The sequence below is a fragment of the Eleutherodactylus coqui genome, chromosome 5 (assembly GCF_035609145.1).
Source record: "Eleutherodactylus coqui strain aEleCoq1 chromosome 5, aEleCoq1.hap1, whole genome shotgun sequence".
Taxonomy (NCBI): domain Eukaryota; kingdom Metazoa; phylum Chordata; class Amphibia; order Anura; family Eleutherodactylidae; genus Eleutherodactylus; species Eleutherodactylus coqui.
Genome location: NC_089841.1, coordinates 19,340,554 through 19,357,528, shown reverse-complemented (window position 1 = coordinate 19,357,528; position 16,975 = coordinate 19,340,554). Strand labels below are relative to the sequence as shown.

Here is a 16,975-nt window from a genome sequence, read left to right as displayed (position 1 = left end):
CCATTGGTCACATAGGAATTTATATAGACGCTACATTCACAGGTCTTTTTAAATTTTACTCTGTACCTTAACCCTTTGCAATCCAATTTTGGATTCAGGGTTTCCTAGGGGGCTTTCTCTTTCTGCCATTATATAATGGCGCCATCTGCTAGCTAGAGCCAGTATTGCGGTATGTGACATGCTTGAGAGGCCCCCGGCAACAGAGCGGCCAGTAACCTACAGTAAGAATACCCTGCTGGACATCTTCCGGCATCGGAGCTGTACAGTCTTCAATCAGAATGTCTTTAGACGTCAGACAGTGGATTGGAAAGGGTTAATACTAATGACTGGAATCCTACATTTACGGGCCAAGACTCTGATCTATTGACTATTTAGTGTGAGTCACGAAGAAGGGAGAATTATTACCAAAACATTTTTTTAAGCGGACAGTAACCGCCTGTTAGACTACAAAAGGGTCCATATCCAAAAATGAAAAATTCCCATCCCCTCTGTGCAATCCTATCGCTTAAGATGCAATTGCACAAAAGACGAAGATTTCCACAATCAAATTCCCATCATCCTAGGAATAAATGGAGCCGATGAAGTTTCCTGACAGCGGAACAAGTGAGGCCGGGTGAGCCGTCATTCTTTATGCTTGTGGGGAAAACAATTAATTTATGGTTTTGATTTCTCCCTTTCTTCCTAAGCTTTAGGGTTTTTACCCACTAGCGGGTTTTTAATGCTGCGATATCGCTGCGTTTATTTTACTGCAAACGTCAATGGGACTTTCCAATGTTAAAATCGCAGAGCACACGAATCGCAAGTTTGTTCTTCTGCAATTTTAACACTAGAAAGTCCCATTGACATCTGTAGTAAAAAAAAATTTTAAAATCACAGCGTTAAAAAAACTCTAGTGGGTAAAAGCCCCTACAGAGAGGTTTTGTGAATAAAAACAGCATTTCCACACTTGGTGCATTATTACTTTGTCATGCTGGTGTAATTTATATAGAATGTTATCCTTTACCACAGATTCTGATTGCAGCGATACAATAAATAGTAACAAAACATAGAAACATAGTAAATCCATGGAGTTCAGCCTATTACCCCAATATTGATCTACAGGAAGGCAAATATACCCAATGAAGTCTGTTAGCCAGATCAGCGATCCTGGGATCACGACCCCTCTGAAGCAAACTAGTGACTATAACCGGGGATCTTGTTGCACTCAAGAAAGCTGTCCAGGCCCCTCTTGTACTCTTCTAGTGAGCAGCACCACATCATCAGGCAGAGAATTCCACAGTCTCACTGCTCTTACAGTAAAGAACACTTTCTATGTTGTGTAGAAACATTCTTTCCTCTACATGTAGACCTGGTAACAGTGCAAAACACTATTGCCTGTCCGGGTATAACTGATATGCAATATATTACGCCATGCTTCTAGCTGACTTGGAGGGCTTTGCCAGGCCTGCGGCTGCCACTGGTGCTCATCAGCTCCTTATAATCACCCAGCGGAATCCTGATGGGCTGCTAGCAGCGCCCCTCACTGACTGACTATTGCCTCAGCATCTAGAGGAGCGTGTGGCAAAGACTGAGCTTAGTGAATAAGGGAAAGACCTTTGTGGAGATCCCATTAAGACCAACAGCCTACCCCTTTCCGACTCAGCTGAGCTCTTAGTCACGGCTTGTCAGATGTCAGGTGATCCAAGAGGTTTATACATAAGTGGTAACTTGGAAGAGCCGGTCCGGCACAATAGTCCATATCAGGGAGCGAACATTTACATTCAATCACCACAGAAAGTGAAAATATAAATCTGAGATCGGGCAGATATTGTCAGAACAAATACATAAGATCAGACTTAGAATTCAGGGCTAACGGAACCCGGGCACACAACTCCATAATCCAGGAAACTCATGTACCAATCCCCTCCCCGGGAAGGAAATGGCTATAATGTACAAAGAACCCATATTGTCTGAATGACATCACAACATTTCATCCAAAACCGATTCAATATGTCTTCTAAGGGTTAATCCTTCCTCTCAGGGAGGTGATTGGCACAGAAAACCTTTCCTACGTGAGTCTTACTGGATTACGGAGATGTGTGCCCGGGTTCTGTTAGGCTTGAAGTCTAAGTAAGATCTTATGTATTCCTGTTGGCAGTATCTACCGGATCTGTAAATGTTTGCACCCTGATATGGACTATTATGTCGCAGCAGATTTCCCAAGTTGTCACTTATGTATAAAACTCTTGGCTCTCCTGAAATCTGGTGTGTTCAGAGCTCATCTGAGTGTGAAACATGTAGAGGGTTTGTTTTATCGGGCTGTGCGCCCCTAGTTGTATAGTCCTGTATAAGTAAAGTCTGATATGTTACACTGAAGTTGTAGAACCTTTCCCATGTGATCACAGCCGTATATTACTGTGTGCGACTCTTCCTAGTATATGACCCTATAGTGATGAGATGGAGGGGAGACGCCCTTGCTGGACTCAGTGATGAAAACATCATCTAAAGGAAGAAGAAAGGTCGGCCCAAACACAAACATGTAAGTTATACAAGTAAACTTTTATCAACAGTCAGACACAAGTTTAGAGACACAGTTATATGTATCAGTGTGAAATACTCTATGTACACGGCTGATATAAAGGCGGGTTATCTGGATTATATTTGTTTCCGGATAACGGATGTTTATTGATAATTACATACATTTCTTATTCATCACTTACTGCTCTGAATTGCTTCCCTTTTCTTGTGTATGACATGTCTCTTTACTTTTTATACCTTTTTTTGTAGTTCTCTCCGGTGTGAACCTTTTGATGCTGCAGTAAATGTGATTTCTGTGTAAAACATTTCTCACATTCTGAACATACAAACGGCTTCTCTCCTGTGTGAATTTTCTGATGTGTAACAAGGAGTGATTTCTGTGTAAAACATTTCCCACATTCTGAACAGGGAAATGGTTTCTCTCCTGTGTGAATCCTCTTATGTGTAACAAGGTCTGATTTGTGTATAAAATATTTCCCACAATCTGAACAAGAAAATGGCTTCTCTCCTGTGTGAATTCTCTGATGTCTAATAAGGAGTGATTTCACTGCAAAACATTTCCCACATTCTGAACAGGGAAACGGTTTCTCTCCTGTGTGAGTTCTCTGATGTGTAACAAGGAGTGATTTCTCTGTAAAACATTTCCCACATTCTGAACAGGGAAATGGCTTCTCTCCTGTGTGAGTTCTCTGATGTCTAACAAGGAGTGATTTCTGTGTAAAACATTTCCCACAATCTGAACAAGTAAATGGCTTCGCTCCTGTGTGAACTCTCTGATGTGTAACAAGGGCTGATTTCCATGTAAAACATTTCCCACATTCTGAACATACAAATGGCTTCTCTCCTGTGTGATTTCTCAGATGTTTAACAAGGAGAGATTTCACTGTAAAACATTTCCCACATTCTGAACAGGGAAATGGCTTCTCTCCTGTGTGAATTCCCTGATGTGTAACAAGGGTTGATTTATGTGTAAAACATTTCCCACAATCTGAACAAGAAAATGGCTTCTCTCCTGTGTGAATTCGCTGATGTGTAACAAAGTCCAATTTTACTGCAAAACATTTCCCACATTCTGAACATACAAATGGCTTCTCTCCTGTGTGATTTCTCAGATGTTTAACAAGGAGTGATTTCACTGCAAAACATTTCCCACATTCTGAACAGGGAAATGGCTTCTCTCCTGTGTGAATCCCCTTATGTGTAACAAGGTCTGATTTCTGTGTAAAACGTTTCCCACAATCTGAACAAGAAAATGGTTTCTCTCCTGTGTGAATTCTCTGATGTCTAATAAGGAGTGATTTCACTGCAAAACATTTCCCACATTCTGAACAGGGAAACTGCTTCTGTCCTGTGTGAATTCTCTGATGATCAACAAGGAGTGATTTCACTGCAAAACATTTCCCACAATCTGAACAAGAAAACGGCTTCACCGCTGTGTGACGATTTTGATGGCTAATAAGACGTGATTTCACTGCAAAACATTTCCCACATTCTGAACATACAAACGGCTTCTCTCCTGTATGAATTCTCTGATGTGTAACAAGATGTGATTTTCCTGCAAAACATTTCCCACACTCTGAACATGAATATGGCTTCTTCTTTCTATCAGCTCTTTGATGTTTTCTCCTTCTGTGACATTTATTCTGCTTATGAGTGTGTGATGGATCAGAAGATGGGACCTGTATAAGAGAATCAGATGATGGATCTTTGCTGTGAAGGGCTGAGGAGATATCTGGGATAATGGCAGGTTCTTCATATGTATCTTGTGTGACACCACAATCCACTGCTTTACAATCAGCAGATATCAGACGTCCCTCTGAGCTCCCGATACCGTCATCTGCCAACAATAAAGTTGATTTTTTTTCATATTATAGATCTTAAAATGATCCTGATATTTTATAACATTTCTATGCAAATAACAAGTCATGTAGAAAAAGGTAATCATCATCTAAGGGTGCTTTTACACAGTGGCTAGAATAATCACTGAAAAGAGCCATTACAAACAACTGTCTGTCCATGTAAACACAAGTCCTGACAGAGCAAGTGAGTGAGGATCATTCACTTATAGAAGTCGCTTGATTTGCAGCTCACTTAACCACCAAGTGATTGTCAGTGCAGAAAACATCACCAAAAACTACAGCTGTGAATCGGGACTTACAAGTAACTAATTCTGGTTTTCATCAATAACATGGGGGTCCTGGGGGGTCTGAAAAAGGGTCATGAAGAGTAATTTACAGCAGAGTCCTCCACAATCCCCGGGTTCCTGTCCCCGGTAGATCTGGAGCCCAAGCTACAGGAATAGTATATTCCATACAGATGGAGTTCGGCCATTTCTGCACCAACATTAGTTTCTGGTTTTCAATAAAGAACTCATATAAAATCTCCCATGAAGCCGGATGTCAGTAACACACGGTGTGCAGCAAATACAGAACTGCTCATCTATAAGACAGCTTGGTACATACAGTAATTCTATATTCTGTCACCTCAGACCAGGACTAGGCCGGGGCAGGGAGGCATTCTGAGTATTGCTCTGGGGCCCCATGGCTTCTTTGTATGACCCTGGAGCCTATACACTTCATAGTTCCCTGTCATGCTGCAAAATAAATTCTCTGAGGCAGAAAAAGTTTATTGTAACCAAAAGGAAAAGGCCCTTCACAGAATAGACATATACCTAAAATGTATCCTTTATTAGTATACATTAAAATGTTATTGGCTACAAACACAGACTGCAGGTTCTTACAAGAATCTTATGCAGCATAGTGCATAATGCGGCTGCATGAGACTGGGGGCGGGGGGGAGGTTATGCTAATAGCGAGCTTAGCTGGTGGTGGAGTTAGAACAGGAAGAGAAGAGAGAAGACAGGAAGAAGGTCAGAAAGAGCTGCACGAGGGAGAAAGAAGACGGAGCCGGACGAGACGCCCACCCACCCGCCCTTGGGGAAAAGGGTTAGGATGGACATTATACGTTTGGAAGTTGTCACAGCTTAGGTTAGGCCTGAACGTTCCATGCTGGATAAAGGAAAAGGAGGAAGGTTTACAAGCCCAAGGAAAGCGGGCTTACAAACGTCCATTGGAATACAGTTAAAGTTAAGCGGGTTTTAGCATGGGAAGAGTTATAGATTTAGAGGTAGTTAAAAAGTTAGTATATGTTTAGATCTTTTAATAAAGCTGTGGCCTACCCCACATTTATCCAACAAGAAGTCTATGGGTAAGTTTGTTTTCTGGTTAAGGGAGCGTCAGTTCAGTTTGATGCCCCCAGTCCCAGAACTGCAATCAGAACAATTAATGGGATTAGATGACAGACCAATCAGAAATCCGCTAGTGTCACTAAATCACTTATCTGTGAGCATAAACCGCTACCATCTAGACCTCACATATACAAGTCATAGATGTACAGATGGTTTACATAAATGCACTACCATCAAGACTTCTCATGTAACAGTCGTGGGCGCCGTAGAAATCTCTATAGGAGTTTTGATTTTGAAATGGAATGTCAATTGTAACCAGGAAATTATTCCTATTGGGTCGGCTGGGTTCGACACGTTTCTCTACCGATAGGGTAGTTCCTCAGGAACCGCTATCCCTCTGCACTAGTATCACAGAGCCTTTCTTTCCAGTGCTATAAATAATAGATGATTACACAATTTTCCTGATATCTCAGATATTTCCCGTATACCAAATACAGGCAGCTGGGATAGAGAAAAATTAGTATCAATGTCCTCTACTCCGGGTATTAATGTGGAGCAAACCTTGGAGATAATGGTCTGTCAGACTTCTAATAAAGCCAGGTACACAAGAGGCTGGTGGTCTTGCCAGCTCACACTCCTCAGTGCTGATTACACCCACTGGGGGATGAAAGACTAGACTCTCACTGAGCAATTGATAATGCTCTATTAGATATGCGATAAATAACTTCATCGCCCATCAGTACAGCCTCTAAGACTCTTTGTGCTCCATAGAATCCTTACAATAAATACATTCCCCTGCCTGCCTAATAGCTGCTAGGAGAAATAAAAGATAAAGAGTGAATCAAAGATGAATAAAATGGCCCCTAACCCAGATGGTAGGTTGGAGGCATCAATGACTGACAATTTACAGCTGCAGTCCTGCCCGGTTTATGGGACATCACAGGGACTGCAGCCAATAAGAGCTCAGAGATTCATCTTTATGTGAAACTGTACAAAGGCTTTCCTGACACCCAGATAGGTGATATCCACGACACCACTCTCATCCACCACTTCTGTGAAGGGGAACGCATTGTGGCTTGTAGTTTGCCCCCCGCCCCGACAATTACAAGAGGTCCAAACTAGACGGGCTTCATGTAATTGTAGGGTCACAGCAAACTGCGATACAACCGTACTGACCGCCATTACATCCCAATGAGAAGAGTATTGTGGTCAGAGTCTCCATGTAGCCATAGCCGTACTGGTGACCCCTTCACCAATTTAGAGGGGTTCTACAAATTACCAATATGAAACTAAGAGAACAATAAAGGCGGACAATGATATTTTACAAGTCCCACCAAGCTGGATATCCACTCTGTAGATACAACCTAGCAGCTCTTACCGGTGATGCCAGATCCCTCCTCCTCCGGTCCTGCAAGAACTAAACACAAAGCGGAGGAGCTGGTGGGGATAGTTGGGGGGGGGACAGGGGCAGCATGGGCAAAGGCACCTCTCCAGCCCTGCACCACCGGCTACTGTAGCACTAGGGCTGGTGGAGCAGAGATCTTCTGTAGACACATTCTGTTTGTTATAGCAGTCATCCGCCATATACTCGCTGACTAGTGTCACTGTAGGACCAGGATGCTTACATATCAGCAATTAATAAGGCCACCTGGAGACGACCGGGTCGGATCCTGCTGCCAGAATTCTCACAGCGGGACCCGACCCGAACCCCTGAACGGACCAGCGTGGCCCTGGCCCTTTGATGTGCCGGCTGCCGGCCAGCCGGCACATGCTGCAGCTGAGCTGTCAGCCGGGGAGTGACATTTCTGTGCCGGGGAGCCCCGCACAGAAATAGAGCATACCACAATTTGTTTTCCGCATGTGATTTCTTGCTGACAAATCGCGGCCGTCCGCATAGGATTGCGTTTTCTAACACAATCCGCCGTGTGCCGGGGGCCTAAATGAGTATTGGTGATATGTAGGCCTTCTGATATTACACTGTCATTAATCAACAACTGTGTAGTGAATGGCTCTACTAATCCAACTAGCACAGTGTCCTGCCTGGCTCACACCCCACTCCTGCCTACAAGCACCAGGGGCACATGCCCCACATCACCCCTCCACAGCTATGATCCTAAATACATCCATTACCTGGTGATGGGAGCGGCTGGCGGGTCTCCATCATGGCCTCCTTGTACAGATCCTTGTGTCCTTCTAAATACTCCCACTCCTCCATGGAGAAATAGACAGCGACATCCTGACACCTTATAGGAACCTGACAACACAATATACAGTCATTACCCAGAAGTCTCCAGTGCTGTTACTGTATAATGTCCCAGCATTCCCTGCAGCGTCACCTCTCCAGTCAGCAGCTCAATCATCTTGTTGGTGAGTTCTAGAATCTTCTGTACATTGATGTCCTCATGTATCAGGGGGTGAGGTGGGGGAGCCATAATTGGGCTCAGGGGTCTTCCCCATCCATCACACACAGGGGCCCGACAGCCATCACTAGATGTCTTCTTCACTACTGTGTAATCCTGTATATGGGGAGACAATGAATATCACTACAAATATTTCCAGAGTCCATCACCTCCCCAGTGACATCATCTGTTATTACCATAGATGAGAATGATGTAATGTGACATCATCAGAATCTCTCCCCCCTTCAGTGACATCATCTGCTATTACCATAGATAAGAATGATGTAATGTGACATCATCAGAGTCTCTCCTCTCCCCAGTGACATCATCTGCTATTACCATACATACGAATGATGCAATGTGACATCATCAGAATCTCTCACCTCCCCAGTCAGCTGGAGGAGTATCTCTAGGGTGAGGTTGAATACACTCTCCGCCATCTTGTTTCTATCCTTCTCCATCTTTGATGAATCAGTCCTGTAGGGACCTGAATGGAAACAATATGAACCGATGTAAAAAACACAAAAACCAACATCTCCAAGTTCAGCTGCTTTTTACGGGGTTTCCTCTGAAGCGCTGCAGTGTTTTAGCGCACAATATAGATGTCTGCAATGTACATGCGTGTTGGGATGTATGTGTGACATCGGGCAGCAGAATCCTCCGGACAGCCTCCCGTTAACCCCTTCCTGCAGCCATTTCTCATCCCCACCGCCCAACGACAATTGCTATTATATCTGCTAATAAAGCTGGATGAGCGCCGGTATTGTGAGGGACAAGTAGGATTTTTAATAGCAGCATTTAATGTGGGAGAACCTTAGAAATACTTTATTAGGAATTCATTTAATAGGACATTTTATAAAAACATTTGCTGGAATCCTTTAACCCCTTAGTGCTATAGGTAGTACATGTACGTCCTGCAGCGTCGGGGTATGTATGAACGTGCGGCGATCTCCCTCCATACAGCGCGAGCGCCGGCTGTTTATTGCGGCTGATACCAACTCCGATAAGCTGTCAATTCTGATAGCGCCATTTAAATGCGATGAGATCGCAGGGAGCCGTGCAGGTGTCATGGCAGCCGGGGGCCCTCTGTAACGCCCCGGGGCTGTCCTGGCAGAATGCCTATCAAGCCATGCCCGTGGCTCCTCCAGAAAAGGAGTGAGAAGATGAGCCCATTCCCATCTAATTACTTCTCTGTACTAATTACTTACTGACTCCACGACCTAAACGTTTACCAGCGTCCGGATCGCGGCATCCAATAAGCCGCACAAACCTCAGTAAAGTTTACACCGCCCTATCCCGTCTGGGCCCAATCTGTAGCAGAAAGTAGGCCGACCGCTTCTATAGCGAAACCCGTTACACGCTGCCGTCACAGAGATAACAAATATCACTAGCGAGGAACGGCTAATACATTCCTGATGACAGATGGAAAACATCCTGAAGGTCATACAAATGGCCACCAAAATAACCTGCAGGGGGCGCCCTCCAGCCTCACCCTGCCCTGCAAGGATTGCATTTTCTATATCCTGGTGGTCAGAGGGATCTGGTCCTTCCGCCACTAGGACTTACTATTCTTATACAAAGGAGTCTACATCCTGGTGGTCAGAGGGATCTAGTCCTTCAGTCACTAGGACTTACTATTCTTATGCAGAGGAGTCTACATCCTGGTGGTCAGAGGGATCAGGTCCTTCAGTCACTAGGACTTACTATTCTTATGCAGAGGAGTCTACATCCTGGTGGTCAGAGGGATCTGGTCCTTCAGTCACTAGGACTTACTATTCTTATGCAGAGGAGTCTACATCCTGGTGGTCAGAGGGATCAGGTCCTTCAGTCACTAGGACTTACTATTCTTATGCAGAGGAGTCTACATCCTGGTGGTCAGAGGGATCAGGTCCTTCAGTCACTAGGACTTACTATTCTTATACTGAGGAGTCTACATTCTGGTGGTCAGAGGGATCTGCTCCTTCAGCCACAAGGACGTACTATTCTTATACAGAGGAGTCTACATCCTGGTGGTCAGAGGGATCAGGTCCTTCAGCCACTAGGACTTACTATTCTTATACAGAGGATAAGGTACTGGACCGACCCCGCTGACCATAATGAGTTCTGGACGGCAGTTTCCTGGATAAGTAGCACAGGGTGGTGTAGAGACTTCAGGCTGTCAGACATTGTGTGTGTCAGGCCTTGGGCCCATCTCAGCTTCCATGTTATGGTTGTCATTTGTCAGGCCCTGGGAAAGCTAGATGAATTCAGTGTTCTAATCTCCCCTTCCTCTCCTTTGTATTTGGTAAGCCTTGGATGTACAGGAGGACAGGAAGCCCTTTGTCCCACCAGCTACTGACAAGGAGATGCTAAATAGGCCCCTGCTGGCATGGATTGGCACCTTGGATGGTTCAGGCAGACATCCTGGTGCCCAAGTTCACATCAGAAGGAAATCATTTAATAAAGGACATTTGGGCGAATGAAGGTCTTAGCCAGATATGAATTAGATTTTCAGAATCTGGCTGACCAGCCGAACAAAACTCATCTACAGGCATTGAGGTCCAAGGCTCAGAGCACCCAGAACTGCATATCTGGGGAAATTTGGATGTCAACCCATCCGTGCGTGGGCTCAAACCATATGTAAAATCAGGACTAAGAATATGCCATGCCCATATTCACGTTTGGGGGGGCTTTCCCGCTGAGATATGACTGACAACGGGGAGTTATGATTTTCCACCAGGAATACAGGACTCCACCCCAACTCTCCAGTGACATCAGAGGGGGCGGGGTAAGGAGTGTTCTGAGGGTCCTTTTATAATGTGGGACCCTACAGGCCCCAAATTGTCAGATCCTACCGATACGCCTTAGCATAAGGCTGTCCCATTCACTTCAGTGACTGTGCATGTATTGGAACATTGGACCAATATCCAAATCCGGTATCTTTCTTTTATTTTCCCCAGTTTTTTTTTTTTAATCTGTCTTGTGTATTCTACTGTATTTCCTTCTGTCCTGTGAACAACCTTTTTATTTTTTTGTACAAATCAGATATATTGCACTGCGAGGGCTTTTCTAGATTAAATCTGCAATTTAAAAGTCAGCCTTGTCCGTTTTACAACAAACCATAACGGTGAAGACTGTGTTCATAATTCGGCTTCCAGTTTACCGATGCCAAAGCTGGTGGTGGCAGCGTTATTTGTAGGAGTATTGTAGAGCTCCGGAGTGCGTTAGAACGGATCAGGTGGATGATTTGAGCTTTTGCTTCACATACGTGCAGGACCCCGGAAAAGCTACATATAAATCAGCCTGTATTCTAACGACTTTAAGCTTGCAATACTGCAGAGTGATCGAGGACAGAGGCGGGATCTATAGGTATTGTCCCTTCTCCTCTCTCCTCCTGTCCACTACATGACACACAGCATTGTGTGAAAAACATGAGCAGCTAAGAAGCTTGTAAAATAAATAAAACACATGAAGTTTTTTGTGGCCTGTAAACTTCAAGGGATTCTGTCATTATAAAAAAAATAATAAAAAAAAAGATTTTTTACTCACCTATTCCTCCCCAGTCAGTCTTCTTACCAGATCTTCACCTCAATGATCTTCTCCTGGCTCCTACAGTCTCCCGAGTCATGTCACCTCCGGCCGGCCGGATCCTCTTCTTCCTGTGACGTAGCACACATTGCCGGCATTCTGCTTCCTGCAGCTCAGTGTACCCAGTCACTAGTGACATAGAGTTCACTGCCTAGCAGGGAATGCTGAATCCTTGGCAGCCTGCTTTAGTGTGACTGCGGATGTGTAATGTCTCGCCGGTAGTCTATCATATACTATACTGTATGAAACACTAGCGACGAGATATCGTGAATGTGCACTAAAGCAGGCTGCAGAGGATTCAGCATTCCCTGCTAGGCAGTGAAACCTACGTCACTCATAGCATTCACTGCAGCTAATGGACGCTCCAAAACAGCAAGTAGAGGATTCAGCGGGTGGAGATGATGTGAATGGGGGGACTAAAGGAGCCAGGGTGGGAGGGTCGGAAGTGATGTCACACACCCTGGAAGTGAGCACATAGGAGGAAGTGACTTCAGGATGAGGGTGGGGCTCCCCACATTTGCTGCAAAGTCACACCATGTGGGATTTTCAACATTGCAGGGGGGAGTGCTGACAGCAGGAAGCCTGCACAGGAGGTGATGGGGGAGCGCTGACAGCAGGAAGCCTGCACAGGAGGTGAGGGGGGAGCGCTGACAGCAGGAAGCCCGCACAGGAGGTGAGGGGGGAGCGCTGACAGCAGGAAGCCCGCACAGGAGGTGAGGGGGGAGCGCTGACAGCAGCAAACCCGCAGAGGGGGTGAGGGGGGAGCGCCGAGAGCAGCAAGCCCGCAGAGGGGGTGAGGGGGGAGCGCCGAGAGCAGCAAGCCCGCAGAGGGGGTGAGGGGGGAGCGCCGAGAGCAGCAAGCCCGCAGAGGGGGTGAGGGGGGAGCGCCGAGAGCAGCAAGCCCGCAGAGGGGGTGAGGGGGGAGCGCCGAGAGCAGCAAGCCCGCAGAGGGGGTGAGGGGGGAGCGCCGAGAGCAGCAAGCCCGCAGAGGGGGTGAGGGGGGAGCGCCGAGAGCAGCAAGCCCGCAGAGGGGGTGAGGGGGGAGCGCCGAGAGCAGCAAGCCCGCAGAGGGGGTGAGGGGGGAGCGCCGAGAGCAGCAAGCCCGCAGAGGGGGTGAGGGGGGAGCGCCGAGAGCAGCAAGCCCGCAGAGGGGGTGAGGGGGGAGCGCCGAGAGCAGCAAGCCCGCAGAGGGGGTGAGGGGGAGCGCCGAGAGCAGCAAGCCCGCAGAGGGGGTGAGGGGGGAGCGCCGAGAGCAGCAAGCCCGCAGAGGGGGTGAGGGGGGAGCGCTGAGGGCAGGAAGCCTGCAGAGGGGGTGAGGGGGAGCGCCGAGAGCAGCAAGCCCGCAGAGGGGGTGAGGGGGAGCGCCTAAAGCAGGAAGCCCGCAGAGGGGGTGAGGGGGAGCGCCGCATAGTATGAAATTAGCTGCACATAAATGGCCAATTTTCAGTCAAACTCTGCACTGTCTCATATATCATCCCCAGTAGTAACAGGGACCCCAACATCATCATAACCCACATAGTGGCCCGAGAGGTGATCGGGACCCCCTGAAAAAATTATACTTACTACTTGCAGGTCTAATAAACTCCACCGCTCGACTCACTCAGGACTGCAGAGCCACGAGCTTCCGGGATCTGTCATAATGTCACTGTTATGTGATCACAGATGTGGGAGGAATCATTGGTCACATGACCAGATGGGATCAGTGTCCGCAGGAGTCTGCTGCTGGATGTAGCAGAGCTGTATGTGTGTAATGTACACGCTCCTGTACTGTATGTGTATTGTGGATGTAGCAGAGCTGTATGTGTGTAATGTACACGCTCCTGTACTGTATGTGTATTGTGGATGTAGCAGAGCTGTATGTGTGTAATGTGCACGCTCCCGTACTGTATGTGTATTGTGGATGTAGCAGAGCTGTATGTGTATAATGTACACGCTCCTGTACTGTGTGTATTGTGGATGTAGCAGAGCTGTATGTGTGTAATGTACACGCTCCTGTACTGTATGTGTATTGTGGATGTAGCAGAGCTGTATGTGTGTAATGTACACGCTCCTGTACTGTATGTGTATTGTGGATGTAGCAGAGCTGTATGTGTGTAATGTACGCGCTCCTGTACTGTATGTGTATTGTGGATGTAGCAGAGCTGTATGTGTGTAATGTACACGCTCCTGTACTGTATGTGTATTGTGGATGTAGCAGAGCTGTATGTGTGTAATGTGCACGCTCCTGTACTGTATGTGTGTTGTGGATGTAGCAGAGCTGTATGTGTGTAATGTACACGCTCCTGTACTGTATGTGTGTTGTGGATGTAGCAGAGCTGTATGTGTGTAATGTACGCGCTCCTGTACTGTATGTGTATTGTGGATGTAGCAGAGCTGTATGTGTGTAATGTACACGCTCCTGTACTGTATGTGTATTGTGGATGTAGCAGAGCTGTATGTGTGTAATGTACACGCTCCTGTACTGTATGTGTATTGTGGATGTAGCAGAGCTGTATGTGTGTAATGTACACGCTCCTGTACTGTATGTGTATTGTGGATGTAGCAGAGCTGTATGTGTGTAATGTACACGCTCCTGTACTGTATGTGTATTGTGGATGTAGCAGAGCTGTATGTGTGTAATGTACACGCTCCTGTACTGTATGTGTACTGTGGATGTAGCAGAGCTGTATGTGTGTAATGTACACGCTCCTGTACTGTATGTGTACTGTGGATGTAGCAGAGCTGTATGTGTGTAATGTACACGCTCCTGTACTGTATGTGTATTGTGGATGTAGCAGAGCTGTATGTGTGTAATGTACACGCTCCTGTACTGTATGTGTATTGTGGATGTAGCAGAGCTGTATGTGTGTAATGTACACGCTCCTGTACTGTATGTGTATTGTGGATGTAGCAGACCTGTATGTGTATTGTGGATGTAGCAGAGCTGTATGTGTGTAATGTACACGCTCCTGTACTGTATGTGTATTGTGGATGTAGCAGAGCTGTATGTGTGTAATGTACATGCTTCTGTACTGTATGTGTATTGTGGATGTAGCAGAGCTGTATGTGTGTAATGTACACGCTCCTGTACTGTATGTGTATTGTGGATGTAGCAAAGCTGTATGTGTGTAATGTACACGCTCCTGTACTGTGTGTATTGTGGATGTAGCAGAGCTGTATGTGTCATGTACGCGCTCCTGTACTGTATGTGTATTGTGGATGTAGCAGAGCTGTATGTGTCTAATGTACACGCTCCTGTACTGTATGTGTATTGTGGATGTAGCAGAGCTGTATGTGTGTAATGTACACGCTCCTGTACTGTATGTGTATTGTGGATGCAGCAAAGCTGTATGTGTGTAATGTACACGCTCCTGTACTGTATGTGTATTGTGGATGTAGCAGAGCTGTATGTGTGTAATGTACACGCTCCTGTACTGTATGTGTATTGTGGATGTAGCAGAGCTGTATGTGTGTAATGTACACGCTCCTGTACTGTATGTGTATTGTGGATGTAGTAGAGCTGTATGTGTGTAATGTACACGCTCCTGTACTGTATGTGTATTGTGGATGTAGCAGAGCTGTATGTGTGTAATGTACACGCTCCTGTACTGTATGTGTATTGTGGATGTAGCAGAGCTGTATGTGTGTAATGTACACGCTCCTGTACTGTGTGTGTATTGTGGATGTAGCAGAGCTGTATGTGTGTAATGTACACGCTCCTGTACTGTATGTGTATTGTGGATGTAGCAGGGCTGTATGTGTGTAATGTACACGCTCCTGTACTGTATGTGTGTTGTGGATGTAGCAGAGCTGTATGTGTGTAATGTACACGCTCCTGTACTGTATGTGTATTGTGGATGTAGCAGAGCTGTATGTGTGTAATGTACACGCTCCTGTACTGTGTCTGTATTGTGGATGTAGCAGAGCTGTATGTGTGTAATGTACACGCTCCTGTACTGTATGTGTATTGTGGATGTAGCAGAGCTGTATGTGTGTAATGTACACGCTCCTGTACTGTATGTGTATTGTGGATGTAGCAGAGCTGTATGTGTGTAATGTACACGCTCCTGTACTGTGTCTGTATTGTGGATGTAGCAGAGCTGTATGTGTGTAATGTACACGCTCCTGTACTGTATGTGTACTGTGGATGTAGCAGAGCTGTGTGTGTGTAATGTACACGCTCCTGTACTGTATGTGTATTGTAGATGTAGCAGAGCTGTATGTGTGTAATGTACACGCTCCTGTACTGTATGTGTATTGTGGATGTAGCAGAGCTGTATGTGTGTAATGTACACGCTCCTGTACTGTATGTGTATTGTGGATGTAGCAGAGCTGTATGTGTGTAATGTACACGCTCCTGTACTGTATGTGTATTGTGGATGTAGCAGAGCTGTATGTGTGTAATGTACACGCTCCTGTACTGTATGTGTATTGTGGATGTAGCAGAGCTGTATGTGTGTAATGTACACGCTCCTGTACTGTATGTGTATTGTGGATGTAGTAGAGCTGTATGTGTGTAATGTACACGCTCCTGTACTGTATGTGTATTGTGGATGTAGCAGAGCTGTATGTGTAATGTACACGCTCCTGTACTGTATGTGTATTATATATATATATATATATATATATATATATGTGTGTGTGTATTATATGTATATGTATGTACACACACACACACACGAGGGAAATACTCTCCTCTTTGCACTGATCTCCATCACTCTCCTCTTTTCAAGCCTTAAAGGGGTTCTGACATTAAAAAAAAAAAAAAAATTTGTACTCACCTTGCCTGGCCCGGCCCGATCGCCAGGCATGTCCCCTCCAGCCGGCATCATCTTCTGTGCCTTTAAAGCAGAGCAGGAGCGGTCAAAAAGACCGCTTCCTGGCTCTGGTCCGTCCGTGAGGCACTTCCGAGGTCAACGGACGGGAGCTACGTCACAAGCAGTGCTTGCTGTGGGCGGCCCGTTCGTCCTGCTGAACTCCGGAGTGCTGCGCATGCGCAGTGGAGACGCGGCCCGTCCTGACTCCTGTCAGAGGTCACCTCTCCACTGCGCATGCGCGCGATCCCGGAGTGGTGCGGCTGCTGGAGGAAGAAGACTGCCTGCCGGGAGGCATATTAGCACTTTCTGCTTAGGTTAAGCAGCGCTGCTGATTAGAGCCACCTGATTGGCTCTTCGGCACCACGTGACTGCACAGCGTGCACCAATCAGGTGGCTCTAGTCAGGCTGCTTAACCTAAGCAGATAGTGCTAATATGCTTCCGGAAGATGACCCCCCCCCCCCCCCCCCCCCCGATGTAAACAACAACAGGAGAACAGGTAAGTATAAGA

The 16,975-nt window shown here is 46.2% G+C and overlaps 1 protein-coding gene across 1 annotated transcript; it reads right to left on the bottom strand.

The window, feature by feature from the left end:
- Positions 1-2,301: 2,301 nt before the first annotated feature.
- On the bottom strand, positions 2,302-16,575 carry LOC136628998 (zinc finger protein 665-like). Its single transcript, XM_066605097.1, has 5 exons — positions 16,431-16,575; positions 8,487-8,590; positions 8,041-8,220; positions 7,835-7,958; positions 2,302-4,354 (listed from the first exon to the last, which is right to left on the bottom strand). Exons 2-5 carry the CDS (start codon positions 8,562-8,564, stop codon positions 2,742-2,744), a joined length of 1,995 nt encoding a protein of 664 aa, XP_066461194.1. The 5' UTR covers positions 8,565-8,590; positions 16,431-16,575; the 3' UTR covers positions 2,302-2,741.
- Between the last annotated feature and the right edge of the window lie 400 nt (positions 16,576-16,975).

What these genes read in the sequence shown, in the direction of transcription:
- LOC136628998 (XM_066605097.1), bottom strand. Translation starts at nt 8,564, where the DNA reads ATGGAGAAGGATAGAAACAAGATGGCGGAGAGTGTATTCAACCTCACC. An exon ending in TCCTCCAGCTGACTGGGGAG is followed by an intron (nt 8,221 to 8,486) that starts GTGAGAGATTCT and finishes CCCCATATACAG; the next exon opens with GATTACACAGTAGTGAAGAA. An exon ending in CCAGCCGCTCCCATCACCAG is followed by an intron (nt 4,355 to 7,834) that starts GTAATGGATGTA and finishes TATTGTTGGCAG; the next exon opens with ATGACGGTATCGGGAGCTCA.